This window comes from Tauraco erythrolophus, chromosome 1, assembly GCF_009769465.1.
Source record: "Tauraco erythrolophus isolate bTauEry1 chromosome 1, bTauEry1.pri, whole genome shotgun sequence".
NCBI classification, from domain to species: domain Eukaryota; kingdom Metazoa; phylum Chordata; class Aves; order Musophagiformes; family Musophagidae; genus Tauraco; species Tauraco erythrolophus.
In genome coordinates this window covers 76,671,801-76,686,551 of record NC_141465.1, presented here as the reverse complement: position 1 = coordinate 76,686,551, position 14,751 = coordinate 76,671,801, and the positions used below count along the sequence as shown (strand labels likewise).

At 40.0% G+C, this 14,751-nt stretch overlaps 1 protein-coding gene across 3 annotated transcripts in view; it reads left to right on the top strand.

Annotated features, from left to right (window-relative positions):
- The first annotated feature begins 764 nt into the window (after positions 1-764).
- FARP1 (FERM, ARH/RhoGEF and pleckstrin domain protein 1) overlaps positions 765-14,751 on the top strand; it is a 183,250-nt gene continuing 169,263 nt past the window's right edge. For 2 of the 3 annotated variants that reach the window (XM_086611160.1, XM_086611151.1), the window contains exon 1: positions 765-935. In XM_086611160.1, coding sequence (XP_086467286.1) covers positions 765-935 — 171 coding nt within the window. Of the gene's footprint in view, positions 944-14,751 lie in introns of all 3 variants that reach the window. The other variant, XM_086611142.1, reaches the window with a different exon arrangement.

Genomic DNA, 14,751 nt, shown 5'->3' with positions numbered 1-14,751 from the left:
GGGAAATGAGATTTCCCTTGTTTTTGCCAAACAATGTTTTTGTTCTAGCTTCTTTTGGGCTTCCCAGTAGCACGTCCTCATAGTCCTTGGCTCGTCAGTAGGATCAGGCCAGGCTCCAGGTCCTAGAGTAGCTGTGGTCCCCAAAGTAAACTAAATATTTAGGCCATGTAATTGGGGTCATCTTGTACCCCTTTGGTCTTCCTGCTTTGCAGACCCTTAAGCAAGGCAGCAGCTGCAAAAGGCCAGGGAGGGCTGGAAGGACCAAAGGAAAAAATGCTGATATGTCCAGGAGGGAAAGATGCTCAGCAAGTGTCCCACCTACTCTCCTCACCTTCCTCCCTTCTCTCTGGGAGCCTTGGCTGTGGCTGCTAACAGCCTGATTCATGAATACATACAAATTAGTATAATTCATTGAAATCTGCGTTGTGTCATGCTCTGTTTCCAATGTGATCTTGTTTCCTTTTCCAGGAGAGAAGGAATACTTTCCCATTGTGCAGTACTGTAGCCAGTCTATTAGCCTTATCCCCAGGAGGTCATTAGCCTGTGTATTTTGGAAAGTATTAAGTTTATGTGGTTTTCTTGTCTTCATATGATACATTAAAAAAAAAGGATAATAGTTATTACTTTGTGTTAATGGTCATATGGTTTATTAGCTGTAAGTATCCATACCATAATGCTTATGTGCAACAAGTCTTATAAAAAAGTGATATAGTCGTTTTTGCCCTTTTTCTTTTATCAGATACAAGAAACGCGTTTCTTTAAACATGGGTGAAACAGAGCAGAGACCAACAGCAGGATCCCGGTTAGGAGCTCAGGAAAATGCTGGGATCAGTACCTTGGAGCATGGACAGAAACCACCTATGACACCTCCAGGAAAACTCATCTCCATCAAAATTCAGATGCTGGATGACACGCAAGAAACTTTTGACGTTCCGGTAAGGCTGTGGAGGTTGGGGTGGCTAAAGATTATTCAGGCATTTCTGAAAAGGCATGTTTTCAAACCAGTTCTCTTTTTATTTCAACTCTGATTTTTTGGCTAATGAATTCATGTTGCGGAGAAAATGGCTGTTGTATCAGCATTAAATAGATGATGGTGTAATAGAATAACATTAAACAGTGAAGCGAACTGTAAATTACAGTTATTATTCTGTTTCTGTTTGAACAGCTTCATAAGAGGTGAAGGTCCTTGGTGGTTTTTTTTTTCTTCAAGTACTACATCAGTGATTTTCTCTACTTTCTGAAAAATCTGTGTATTTCCTTGGTGCTGTTTTGTTCTTGATCCAGTAAACTGTAGATCAATACAGATACGTTTCCTTTTCCTCTGGCAAGTCCTTAGGATGGTAATTTGAAATCCTCAAAGTTTTCACTAATTTATGTCACTCTTAATGACATAAAGTGCTCATATGCACTGAGTGCAAGGAAAAAAATCACAGTACTCTCATCTAAAGTTTCTCTATACATCCAGTGCCTATTGAAATTAATCTAGGTTTGTATTTGCCAAGTAAGGAAAGAGAGTTACTGCTGCTTTTGTGTGCAATCAGAAGAACTAGTTTGAATTAGTTTTGGTACAAAGACCAATGCTATTTTACACTATCTAGCTGTTAGTAACCATTAATGATTTTAACGTGCCATGCTTAGGTAATTAACATGTAAGGTTATTGAACACTCTTGCTGTTACGAATGTGTACTGGAATGTATATTTTTCAAAGTGCTCATGGCTCAGTGAATAGGAAACTGGAAACCTGAGTTCCAATTTCATCCTTTCTTACTTGCACTTTATGTCACTATGGTAACTTCCATGCCTTCATTGGCTCAGTTTTCCCTTCTGTGAAATGGGAGGGTTACCAGCAAGATAGATAGATCTTACACATATAGTGCTCTGTGAAACTGCTTATGGTCACTGAAAAAATGTTATCCCTCTATTAAAGATGAAGGAATTTGAATAAGCAAAGTCCTCATGTTAAAAAAAAAAAAGTTTTACCTGTTTATAAGGTTTTGGTTGGTTGTTTCATGTGTGTACATGCACATGCTTTTTGGTCTGCGCTCTGCTGCTGTTTGTGTCCCGACTAAACTGCATTCTCAGTCTCAGATTATCTTGTAGAAAGTAAATTCTCTGGACAGATACTTGTGAACTGAACTGTCATCAAGTGAAACGCCTGTGTATGTAGCAACGTGTTATGTTTTTGTGCCCTTCGGAATGCTAATCAAATATCCATAGGAAACAAGACTACAATTAGCAGTCTTTAGATAATCATCGCTGTTCAAAAGTGTAGTTCTAGTTTAATTTATCAAATCCTAATGAAACTTGTGTTGTTTGTCTTACGTGGTACAAATATCCCTATTATCCCAGAGACAACTTTTTCTTCCTGCAGCTACTATTTCGCCATGCTTTGGAAATGACTTGCAATTTGTAACAGTTAATAATCCTATTTAACAAACACTTAGTAGGAATTATTTTGAGATCAGGTCCCTTTTATTAATTGTTTAGAAGCAAACATAAGTAATGGGTGAACGCAGTGTACATGTATAACTCCAGCTTTGCTTCTGGGAGTTTGAGAAAACAGTATGTTTTTGATCTTCAGTATTAGAAGATGTCTACATTACTGTTTGTTTTTAAACTTCAGGAAAACCTGGATTTAAAAAACCTCTCTGTTCATATGACTTCACTATGATTATTTTCTGAGGCTTTTATTTCATAAACACATCTATTCAAGGAGAGTCCACTTGGTTTTCAAGTAAAATATTGTGGTGAAATTTGCAGGATGCTTAGATTATAAAGCCTCTTAGAGTTTAGATTCTAAAGCCTGAAGTCTTCAAGGTATGCCTAGTCGAATGGAACAATACACATAGTTTTCAGTCTGCTCTAAAAGGCATTATTTTTTTACTCCCATCTCACAAAACTGAAAAACTTTTAATACATCTAAATTGAGATGTGTATTCACATTGGAAAACCCATGTTCCCGTTTTACAAGCTCTCTGGTTTTAGCCAGGTTGCTATAGTATACACAGAAAGTCAGTGACACCATTTCAACAGAATATATCAGGAGCAGCAAGTGTGGCTGTAGGCAGAGGATGTTAAACATACATGCCAAAGCACATCTGTGGGCTTGCTTTTCAGTGCAGAATTAGAGGCTTTTTACATGACTGAAGGTCTGAGTTATGCTTTCTCAAAACTTGAGCTGCCATGATTACGAAAACAACCTTCCAAATATGATAAACATAAACTGAGAAGGTTTTGTGTTTCCTGCAGTTTCAGGAATTTTGCTGGATGTTCTTTCCTCTATTAGCAAATAGGCCAAACTTTGAGTAGTTTTGTTGCTGCTTGTATTGTGTTTTGTAGAACAGTATGAAGTTTAAGCCATGCCAGTTTTATTATTTGCTCGTGAACTCCATGTAAAAATAGAAATGGATACTGGTGCTACTTCTTCCTGAGTTTGGGCGAAGTAGTGAAGTAGTTGGGACTGTCCATCTGTCTCGTCCTCCTTCCCTGCTATTCCTACAATTTCTTTTGTTATAGGTTCAGCCTCCCCATTAGCTGAAACTGGAAAAAAAAAATCTTCTCTCTGTGCTATTTTTTCTTGGGTTTGCTTTTGGTTCGGTTTGGCCTTTTTTTGGTGGTGGTGTTGTGTTTTGTTTTTTTTTTTTTTTTTTAAATTATCTTCTAGGAGACAAGATTCAATACCCTTGCACTTGGGCAATTCCCCTTCTCCCATCATAAGCAAATGACTTGTTTTGGTTAAAGCAAAATCCTTCTGATTTTTATGTCAGTTTTGTATATGACAAAATAAGAGAAAAACATGACTACTTCCGTTCCTGCCCAGTGCTATTGCTCTTCAGGCTGTTTAAAAATGAAGTAAGTCTGGTGTCATTTGTCCCTCTAAAGGAAAGTTGATTTTTACTGACTTTTGGTAATAGTGTTGTAGTGCTGTATAACCACACTGTTTCCAGCTCGTTGTGTTAGCTTCTCAGAAGGCAAAAAGAAGAAAGGTGCAGGGGGGAGGAGGGAAAAAAAAAAAAAAAGAAGAGAGAGATATCCATATGGCTTCGTACGGGCCTGTAAATGATATTTTTTGCCAGGAAAAAAAACCATAAAGTATATGGAGAGAGTTTGTATGGGAGACTTGAAAAATAGAAGCCCACAATGAAGGCCTTTTCATTAATCTTTGCAAATGCAGCATTGTAAAAGGAAGGGTACATAAGAAAAATCTTACATTCTGCTTGCAGAATATCCTTCCCTCTTTTAAGTTATTCGGCTTTTTCTGACTGAATTTCTGTACCTTTAGTTTGAGTCTGAGAATCTGGGACAGACAAGAACTGGCTTCAGCTGCAGTTATAGGTGATTAGGCCACTAGTTGAAAGTTAATGATCATTCTGTTAGTCATGGTGTTTGCTTTATGAAGGGGTTGCATGCAAGCGTGGAGCAGATTTTTGTCTCTTGCATTTTGTTTCTGATTTCCAGTTTGGCTGTATTTACTGAAAAATTAGTTGCATATGGTAACTGAAGACCCCAGAGGTCCAAAATACACGAGTTTGTTTCGGCTAGTGTTTGGCTGGGATAGGACTATGTGATAAAATGAGCAAATACAGTCCCTTTCTGCTAAGTAAGAGGACAGCAGCTTTAGCTAAAATGAATAATGTGAAGGAGGAAGAATGTTTTTGCACCTTTGTACGCATAACGGTAATCATATATAGCTAGATCTTGGGTGTTTTCAAAGGTTGATGCCTCTACTGAGAAGTTTGCAGAACCCAACACTGCCCAATAGAAGTTGTGTACTATACATGAGAGGCTGGAGGTGTACAGTTCTGCTTGATTTTACTCTGATTTTATTTCTACCAATCTCATCTAAGTTAATTGGAAGAGAATGGGATTGATTTCATAAAACCATAGTAAACTTACAGATTTTCTAATGTTTGTTTTAATATGGTCTCCCCTGTAGATTCAAACCAGTTTAAGTGAAAAAGAAATACAGTTTTTAAGGAACGGTAAAAATAGCGGATGATTGCATCTACTTCTTCTGGGGAAGAAAACCCTTTAATGTTTAGTCTTTATGCTGTTCATATTATATCTACTTTTACAGTGGTTTCAGAAGTAATCTGCTTTAAAACTACTCCTAGACAGAAAAGAGTGTCGTTCCTTTCTAGGTAATGCTGAAGACATGACTGATTCTCATGTTAGGCTGCTGGGATGATTTGGTGACTCAGACCAGGTTTAACCGTGACTGACATGATGTCCGTCGCTGATCACATCCTGCTCTCTGGATGAATGATGCTGATATGACTGGAGTGATACCACAGATGCTAAATAGAAAGTCAGAGTTGTTTCCTTCCCATTAGCATCAAAGGTGAGATCAAAGTATATCACAGGAGGTCAGGATTCTCCTTATGGTTAGGATCTGGACTGTTTAATTAAACTCAAACCAAAATCCTCTTTGTTGTGTCTGGAAGAAAATAGTTGCTGCCTCTTTGTGGCTGCCTTTTGGAAAGACCAAAACATGCTTGCCTGTCAGATTACTCAAGTTTATTAAACATCTGTTTTGTGTCTTATGTAAACTTTATTTCCCTCTGAATGTGTTCAAGCTTTGTGAAAATGCAGGCTTGGAAAATGTCATCTGCTTTGAGGGATTAACACCTGGTTTCTTAAGCAACAGGAATCTCTTAATAGAAAGCAGGGTGAGGGTATAATCCTTAGTAAACATCGGTTGTAAACATTTCATTTTAATTTGCTTTTCTCTCAAAAGAGAAAGGCTTCTTTAGGTTATCTGAGAATAAAGAGAATAAAGACCAAATGGTCTTGGTCTACAACTATTTCTCTTCCATTGAAGTTCGGCTGTAGTGCCTTGGCAGGGAATTTCTGTGCCTCAAGTCCCAAATTTTCACAGAGAAGGACTTCATAATCTTGCTGGGGCACTGTGTCTTAAGGCTAATGTTCTGGGAGTGTTTGGTTTTGTTTTTTTTGTTTGGCTGATTGTGTTTGTTCTTGCGCCCATATAATGGTTGTTCATATTCCCTTTGTGGGAAAAATGCCTTCTGTTAAGTGTACTCTCCACTAACTTCAGGCCAGTGTAACCATGCTAGAAAAAGCTTACTATTAGGAAGTCTTGATACCTAACAAGAAAGATTACATGTCCTTTGTTATAAATTTGTGCTACTCTTAAATTAGAAATTTCAGCCACGGTTTTATAAATGTTTAAATTATTTTCTGTGACATTTATAGGTTACGGTAATTGCTTTGTCCTAGGTAGTCACTGTTGTCCTCAATATGCATATTATAACCACTGAACAAAACAATTTTATAAAAAGAGAATTAGACAGTAAGGCAATGCAGAAACATGAAACAGTGTTTTATGCTTTCTTAGCCAGCTTCATCTCCAATTCAGTATGAATTGCATTTTTTTTCCAGTTTAGGAAGTGAACAGCAGGTCAAATGTCAGTTATTCATCAGTCTGAGACTTTCTTTTCTTCTCATGCCTGAAATTATTTGGCTATCATTGTCAGACTATTTCCAATGAATATCAAGCATTTAAATATTCACTAATTGTAGCACCAGCCCGGCTGGATCTTCTGAAATTACAAGAAGAAAAGCATTTTTTTTCTATAATTCTGAAACGCATCAGTTGCATTTTTCTCAGCAGATTATTAGTAGATACCTAGTAAACTGTGATTTTTGTTGACGGATGATTAGAGCGTCCTTGTTGAAAGAGAGGGAATTTAAGTGACTAGTGTTAATAATTTATGTGCTTTTCAAAACGGAAGAGAGAATAATCCATAAGCAAACTTCTGTAACCCGAGGCAGCAGGCTGTTTAAACTGCTGATTTCTTTGTTGTGATGTTCTGTAGAATGAACAGAGTAAGTGGGAATATAATTTTAAGTGCCAACAGATCCAGCCCATTTGCAGACTGGATTGATGTATTTGAAGATAAGTGGGAAATGAATGTAATTTTCTTGGATGAATTAGCCTAACTTGTAATCAGGGAAAGCTTCTCAAACAATGCCTTTTCACCTCTCTCGGGTCAGTGGACTCACAGAGTCACGCACCAAGGCGTGAGCCGGCACAAAGCAGAGGACAGAGCTGGCACAGGACAGGCAGCTGTGGATGCTGCCCTAGCTGAAGAGGTCAGTGAAATCACTCCATTAATGTGGGTAACCATGTCTGTGCCTGTAAGTTGATTCGCACAGTACTGGGGAGGCTGGATTGATGCTCTGGGAGGGGAGCGGGGGCTCCCTCCCAGCTGTGGAGTGCTCCTCTTGGCCACCGTTTGGATGTGGCAGCTGTCCAGGGAGCAGTGGGAGGTGATTGCCGTCTTTCCCTTCTTCAAAGTGTGAGTGAGTGGGTCGTTAGTGGCAGAAGTGGAGGTTTATGTTGCTAGGACCCCCTTTTCCTCTTTCAGGGGCAATGGGAGGGATGTTCTGCCTCTGCTCAGAGGCAGGAGGGGAGCTGAACTGCCTGTTGTGTGCTTCCTTCCTTCGCCCCAAGACTGAGATTTGTCTCTTCTGGCTTTAAAGATTTTAAAACTAGATGTCAAAGCCTCAGCTTATCAATCTTTCCTTCATAGCTAGAGTGAAAACATGGTGCCTTTAACAGGCTGTTCATCGCGCCTCTCTCAAACATGTATTTTAGGATGAGGTTAATTGCTCTCTGGAGGTGCTTGTCTATCCCTGTAAGGGGAGCATAGGACAATAGCTTAGACTTCATTTATCATCTAGGCACCTAACTTGGTCCGTAGAAATTCCTTTGTTTCCTTTTAGTTCCCAATGATGCCAAAGTGTTATGTGAGTCTTCCCTGCACCGTGCAGCTGTGCAGCAACACTGTCTAGCTCCGGTGTGCTGGGGTAGATAAATTATACCTGCTGGCAGTGCTGCTTTTTTCTGTCCTAGTTGTAACAAGGAGCAGTTGTAACAAAAGAAAAGTGTGCTGTGGAGGAACAGTGCATCGGTGCTGTGCTGCCGCGGTGCACATGCATGCCATGATCTTCTTAAGCCCATTCGTTGTCAGCACAAGGTGGTCAAGCTTAAGTTACTTTCCTTAATCTCTATATGATAAACACTCGTCTCTGCTTCTGGCCGTATGTGCTGGAGGGACATAATACATGAGCAGGATAAGCTTCTGGGAGGAAAAAAACTGCCTTCCTTCTCCTCCTCCTGAAGTGTGATCGATTAAATAAGTGTGTGTTGTCCACAGCTAAAGAAACGCAGCATAAGTGTGATGCTTTGCCAGGAGCACAATCTCATGTTAGACTTCAGGCATTTCAAAGCACATCTGGTTTATGTTGCTGCACTGAGCAAAAGATCAGAAAACTTGGGCTCAGATGCAAAGCACTACTGGTATGTGATTATGTCACACAGCATGATGAATGGCCATTCAGAGTACTGTGAATTTCAGTGACTTAAATTGCAAGTAAAAGCATATCTCACTGTAACTTGTTCTTTCACCTGTTTGAGAGATGAAGGAACCTTTATTGTGGAATCCCTGTGCAGTTGCTTTCCTCCATTATTTTGAACAGAATGGAAAGCTATCTGTGTAAACAAAGGCTTAAGCAGTACATGATAATAGCAGCATTTTATAAATTGTCCGTTTGTTTCCCTTTCAGTTCATTTTCAGTTGAATATGGTCACGTGTAAACGATTTTTGCCTGGTGATAACACAACCTGTTGAAATGCCTCTCTCCAGGTTTGTTTGCCTCCTATGGATTCCTTGCTCTGAGTCCAACCTTGCTTTGCCTTGTAGCTTGGGATGTTAATTTTCTCTTTTTGCACTGGGATTCATCTCCGTTTGTTTGTCAGGGGTCATCACCTGTGCTTCTTTCCTCAAACCTTAATCTGCCACAAGCCCTCTCTTCCTCCCTGCTTCTGCAGAATGCCTGGGTTGCTCAGCCAGTGGAGCCACAGCCTTAGCAGCTACTGGAGGTGGCATTCGCATCTGCTCTGCTGTTCTGGCAAGGATGCTTGTCTGACTCTGTGGTAAGGCAGCCCATGGGAGCAACCTTGCATGAAAAGCTTTGGTTTTCACCAGTTTAGTTAACAACCGGGAGCTTACTACAAAATCTGATAGATGCTGATGTGAGTGCAACATAGGGGAGGGAAGGGAAGGAGCAGGACCATGTTTAGCAGTGATTCAACTTGGCTAAAGATGCTGTGGAAGTACGCAGCTGCAGAGGTGGGAGAGAGAATAAACGTTAGGAACTCCTCCAACCCTTGAAATGCTTAAGAATTTATATCAGTTCATGTTTTAGCACTTCCATGGTTTTCTCACTGGTATCTCTTCCTTCCTTGCTTGGCACTAGAACATGCCACCTTATGTTGCTTATCCTCCTTGTCCTCTTTGCCTCTCCACAGCTCCTTTGCAACTGCTGATTCAATTCCTTGCTATTGGTATTCTCCAAAGAAACAGGAGATAGCCGTGCAGAAATAGTGTGGCAGTCCTGGGTGTATCTCCTAGGCCTTCAACTGACTTCAATCTGATAATGGTCTTCTCCCTCAATGCAATATCAGGTCGTTGTATTACAAGTCACACGTTGAGCTGTATGGGGCAGCAAGCGCTCATTGGTTTTAAAGGCTGTATCTGCATTGCAGAACTGGGGACACTTTCTGCAATGGCATAGTCAGATTCTCATCCATATCTAAACTCTGCAAGTGGGACGATCTATCCAAATTTTACCTAAGTTAATTTGTGGGTTTAAGGTAAAATTTGACCAGCTTAAAATAAACTAAAAAACCTACAACTAGGATGAAGTGGTTAAAGCAGTATGTCTTTGTCTAATCTTGCTACAATCTAAAGGGGCTCCATCAGTTCTCAGGTTTAAAAGCCTTCAGAAAGACTTGGTAATAGGCTGCTTACCTGGAAACTTGTCTCCACTGCTCCAATAAGGTGCCTTGGCAAGGCTGTGATTACAATATGCACGCACAATTAAATGCTGCCTTTTGCATGCCAATGCATAAATCACATAAAATGCACGGCTGAAAATGTCTGCAAAGCCTTTGTACATATTTTAAAATTATTCTTGGATAAATATGTCAATTTTTTCAAATAAAAAGTGAGGCATGAGGCACACATCAAGCACCAGACAACTCAGGGAATACAAACAGCAATAGCATAAGTAGGTTACAGTATCTCCTTTTCTTATCCCCATCCCCAAAAGGAGACTTTGACTGATAGAAATTGCACAAACATAATGCTGCCAGAATATAAATAGCAAATGGTGAGTAATGACTTAGTGCCAATTTGCTTTTTGATGGCCTGTTGGCAGATGCAAATATTCATGCAGCGCACAGCAGCAGGCAGTTTTTCTCCTCATTTCTTTCACTGTTACCTGCTCACCTGGTTCTCTGATTGAACTTGGAATCTTTTCTTCTTTTTTTCTTCAGTTTGCCTTGCTTTTATAATTCTGGTCCTGTTCTCATGCCATAATATCTTCCCATGATTCTTGCTGAATTTATTTGTAAAAATCTTCATTTGGTAGGTAGTGGTCAGTATTTGTGTGTAGATGTTACTTAGTAGTCAGAGTCTAGTGCTTTGTGCAAAAAGGGGGATATCTTTTGCTCTTAAATGACTCTTCACATTTCATTGCTTCGTCACCTGGTGCAGATGCTCAGTTTTATTCCGTGCTGTCATCACACCCCCATCTAACTTCTCAGTTTTGTCCTTTCTTAGAAAACATCCATCCAGACAAGTTGTATAGCTCCTCATAATACTTTGTTACAGAGCTCTCTTTCTCGTCTTTTCCAAGGAGCACATTTGGGCAGAGCAGCTGATGCTGGAACCGGAGTGACTCTAAATTAGGGGAGCACCTTCCCTTTCTGATTATTGGCAGGGATAAGCCAGATCCTCAGCCACTGTGTGTTGTCTTAGGTTGACTAGAGTTACTGGAAATAAGCTGGGTTACAGTATGTGATGATGTGATCCGGAGAGTGGATCACTCCTCTGAGAGTGTTGCCTATAAAAATTAATCTCAAGTACCACAATTTTGATGAACAGAATTGAATGATTACGGCCTACAAATACTTGAGAAGGGATGGTGGGGAGGTAGGGGAAGGGCTCTTTACATTAGTGATGGGTGATAGAACAAGAGGAAATGGTTATAAGCTTAGTCAGGGGAGGTTCAGGTTGGATGTTAGAAAGAATTTCTTCTCTGAAAGGGTTGTCAGCCACTGGAATAGGCTGCCCAGGGAGGTGGTTGAGTCCCCATCCCTGAATGTGTTTAAGAAAAGGGTGGATGTACTGCTTAGGGACATGGTTTAATGGGGGATTAGGGACGGTTGGACTGGATGATCTCTAAGGTCTTTTCCAACCTAGGAATTCTATGATTCTATGAAATAAAAGGGATTTTGCAGAATTAAGTAAGTTAATACATGTAAACTGATGTGAAAGAGAATACTTTGTCAAACCTTGTATAAAAAGATATCTCACAGGTCTTATAAAAGGACCTTATCAAGTAGTTTCTCGTGTTGGATTCACATGGGTTAATGCTGCAACCAGAAATAAATGTAGCCTGGTGTTTTATGCTCTTAGATGTTCCAGAGTAATTCAGAAACACTTGTGCACTTAGGAATAAACAGTGGTGGCTGGCAAAAGAAGATGCTTTTCACGAAAACACTTGAATACGGCTTCATAGCATGATACAGATTGGAAGGGACCTCTGGAGGTAGTCTGGTCCAGCTCTTCTCTCAAGGCAGGGCCAGCAGTGAGCAGATTACTCAAGATCTCTGAGAAGCACTAACTGTAAGGATTCAGGGCTACTACATTTTAGGATCTTTTTTCTTTGAGGAGCCTTAGTTGACGTTTAGAGTTACCAGTTGAAGATCTGTCACTTTTAAGCCTGCGACTGGCAATTCTGAGGTAGAAAGCTTCAGGTTTGTGTGTGGCAAATGGGCATTTGCAGCCATATCTGTGGGCTTATAAAAGAAACGAGGCGGTAGTCATTTTATACGTGAGAAACATGTCATAAGCTTGCTTATGTTCTAGAGTTCATCAAACCCTTCAGATGTTCTTAGTTTTTTACTTCATCTCAAAGTCTAACTTTGGATGTGTGTGCTTTGAAAGACTATGGAAGATTCTAAAAATAAAATTCAAGTGGAAAGCAGACGCTTCGAATGGCTGATTGTGTCACAACATGCTCAACTATGATTTTGGCAGTCTCAGGAAGAGCAAGGTAGAAATACGAAGCTGCAGGAGAGCAGGCTTTGTGAACAGGGTGGACTTTCATAACTGCATCAACACTCCCTTCTGCCCCATCCCACCCTACCACCCCACCTCCTGAAAATCTCATTAAAACCTTCTGGATTCACACCAGCTGTGGAAGAGCTAAGTTTTCAGACTTTTTTTCTATCAAGTCAAACTGGATTGCTCTTGTTACAGAACTAGAATTAGGAGCAGATAATCTTTTTGTTCCACTAATGTAAGCTGAGTCTGGCCATTGCCATTTCTTTTTGTATCTGTTCGTGAAACAAATAACTTTGAAGCGATATATGCCTTTCAGTGGAAAGGTCACTTCTCTGTAGAGCATTTCAAATCTCTAGTGCTTACCTTTCATTGCAGGGAAGATCACATATGCACAATTTAGCCAGGAGAAGTGACAAAAGGTTACTGAGGAAACAGTTCAGCATTTTCTTGGGCTGAGGGAACAAATCGTTGAGGGGTCAGTTAACACTGTTGTTGCTAGTTGCACTGAAATGATTGATGTCCCATATATGTATAGCTGTGAAGTGAATTGGTTGTGTGTAGTTTGGGTTTGGTGTTGTGTTTTTTTTTTTTTCCTTTTGAGCTCCTTCTGTTTAGGATGCTGTGAGGGAAGAAAAAAAGCAGAACTCAATTCTTCAGCCTCTGTGATAGTATTTTACTGAGACTTAAACTGAAAGTTAACTCCTTCAGCACTCAGAATTAATTCACTAGTCATTGCCTGTTAAATAATTACTTGAAAATAGAAATTTTTGACAAAATGGAACTCGTTCACCTGACAGTAAAGTAGCATGAAAAGATTAAATAACTAAAATAACACTTTGAACCTTTTGTAGGTTGGGCGTTAACATTTAGATTTTCTATTTGAAATTAGCAAGATGTCTTAACAGGAGATGCTCAGTTAACAGGAGATGCCTGGCTAATTTGACTATGAATTATGATTATTCCTGAAGATAAATAACTTGTCCTCCTCTCCCACAGACATCTTAGCACCATTCACAGGTAATTCATTTGTCCTTCTTAGCCATCAGATCTTCACATTGATATTTCCCAGGTGAAACAGAAGTTACCAATTACTGTTGTTTTCATCCGGGGGCATTTGAAGGCCCCGCAAGGCTGTCTAGTGATGTTGCAGATTCCTTTGAAAAGGTCACATGTGTAGAAGGCGATACCACATCAATGAACCTGGTTCTTGTAGAAATGGTCCATGGATTCCTGAGTGCTTGTTGTCATAGACTGAAAACCACTGCACTAGGACATGAAGTGCTTGGGTATGTATTCAGTCCTGTTACCTCAGCATATAAGCTGTTTTTCACTCCTCCTCTTCTGTCACAATTGTACACAGTATTCTGGCTGTGAAGAGCACTGCAGCAACAAGTGGAGCCCTCTCTGCAGAGGGAATGCCTTTGCCTTTGCTTTCAGGCTTCAGTCCAGGAGCAGATTTCTTTTGCATTCTTACACTGGTAGCTAAGAGGACCAGAGCGTGAGCTGGAGCACTAGGCCTTTGATTTTCTACACTCCTTAGTTGTTAGCTGAGTTTCTGGCTGTGTTTTAGGCTATTCCAAGGAGATGTCTCTGAGACAAGTCTGGCTTTGAGTGAGAACTTGTCCTGACCTGCAAGTTGGTACATACATTTCTAGTCTTTTTGGAGTTGAGGTTGCTCCCTCATCCTCCTTTATTTACAACTGTAAGAGTAGCCCTGGGGTACAGCTGAAGATGAGGCAACTCTTCTAGCATGCCAGATAGTAAGCCTGTTGACTTCATTTTCTTCTTATGTTGTTTCTGTATACCCTGACCCTCTCTGATAAAATCATTTCATGGAAACATAAATACTCTACTGAGTAAGGCTGGCAGTCCTTCTGGCTTGACATTTTGTCATCACACTGGCACATGAGCTGGCGCCTCTGCCTTATTCCCCAGCATCCAAAGTCCCTCTTGAACCTGCTGATGTCTCCTACCTTTACAATCTTCAGTGGCAGAAGTTCTAGCAATTTGCTGCTGCTTATGTAAAGAATCTCCTTCTTTTACCTCCTTCAAACTGACATATTGCTTTCATCAGCTGTTCCCCTAATCTCTGCTTTGTAAGGTTTGAGCTATTCTTTTTCAACTGCATCACAAAAATGGGCCAATTATTGTGCTAAGGCACAGTCACGTATAGAGGTGTAAAGTTGTATGTGCAGCCATAGCAAAACTGCCTGTTCCTTTTTCTCCGTGTTCTATAGTGGCAGAGAGAGACTGATTTTATTTTCGCAGTATCAATATAGGTGTTGGAAAAATGATCTTTTAAATAATGTATTGAATCCAAATTACAATGGTCTAAAACATGTTTGAGTGAAGAAAATACCTTCAATAAAAAAACCCCAGATAACCAAATCAGTACAGCCCATTACAGATATCCCAAAACAATGGATATGTGACTTCCAAAATGAAACCTAAGTGGTAAACTTAACAGCAAGGTGATGCAAATCAGCTTATGCCAGCTCCATACTTTCAAACATCGCAAGCTGCAGCAGTTTAAAAAGAAAACCAAACTTCTGAAAACACAAGTGATAAAGAAGAGAATTATGGTTTGGGTTT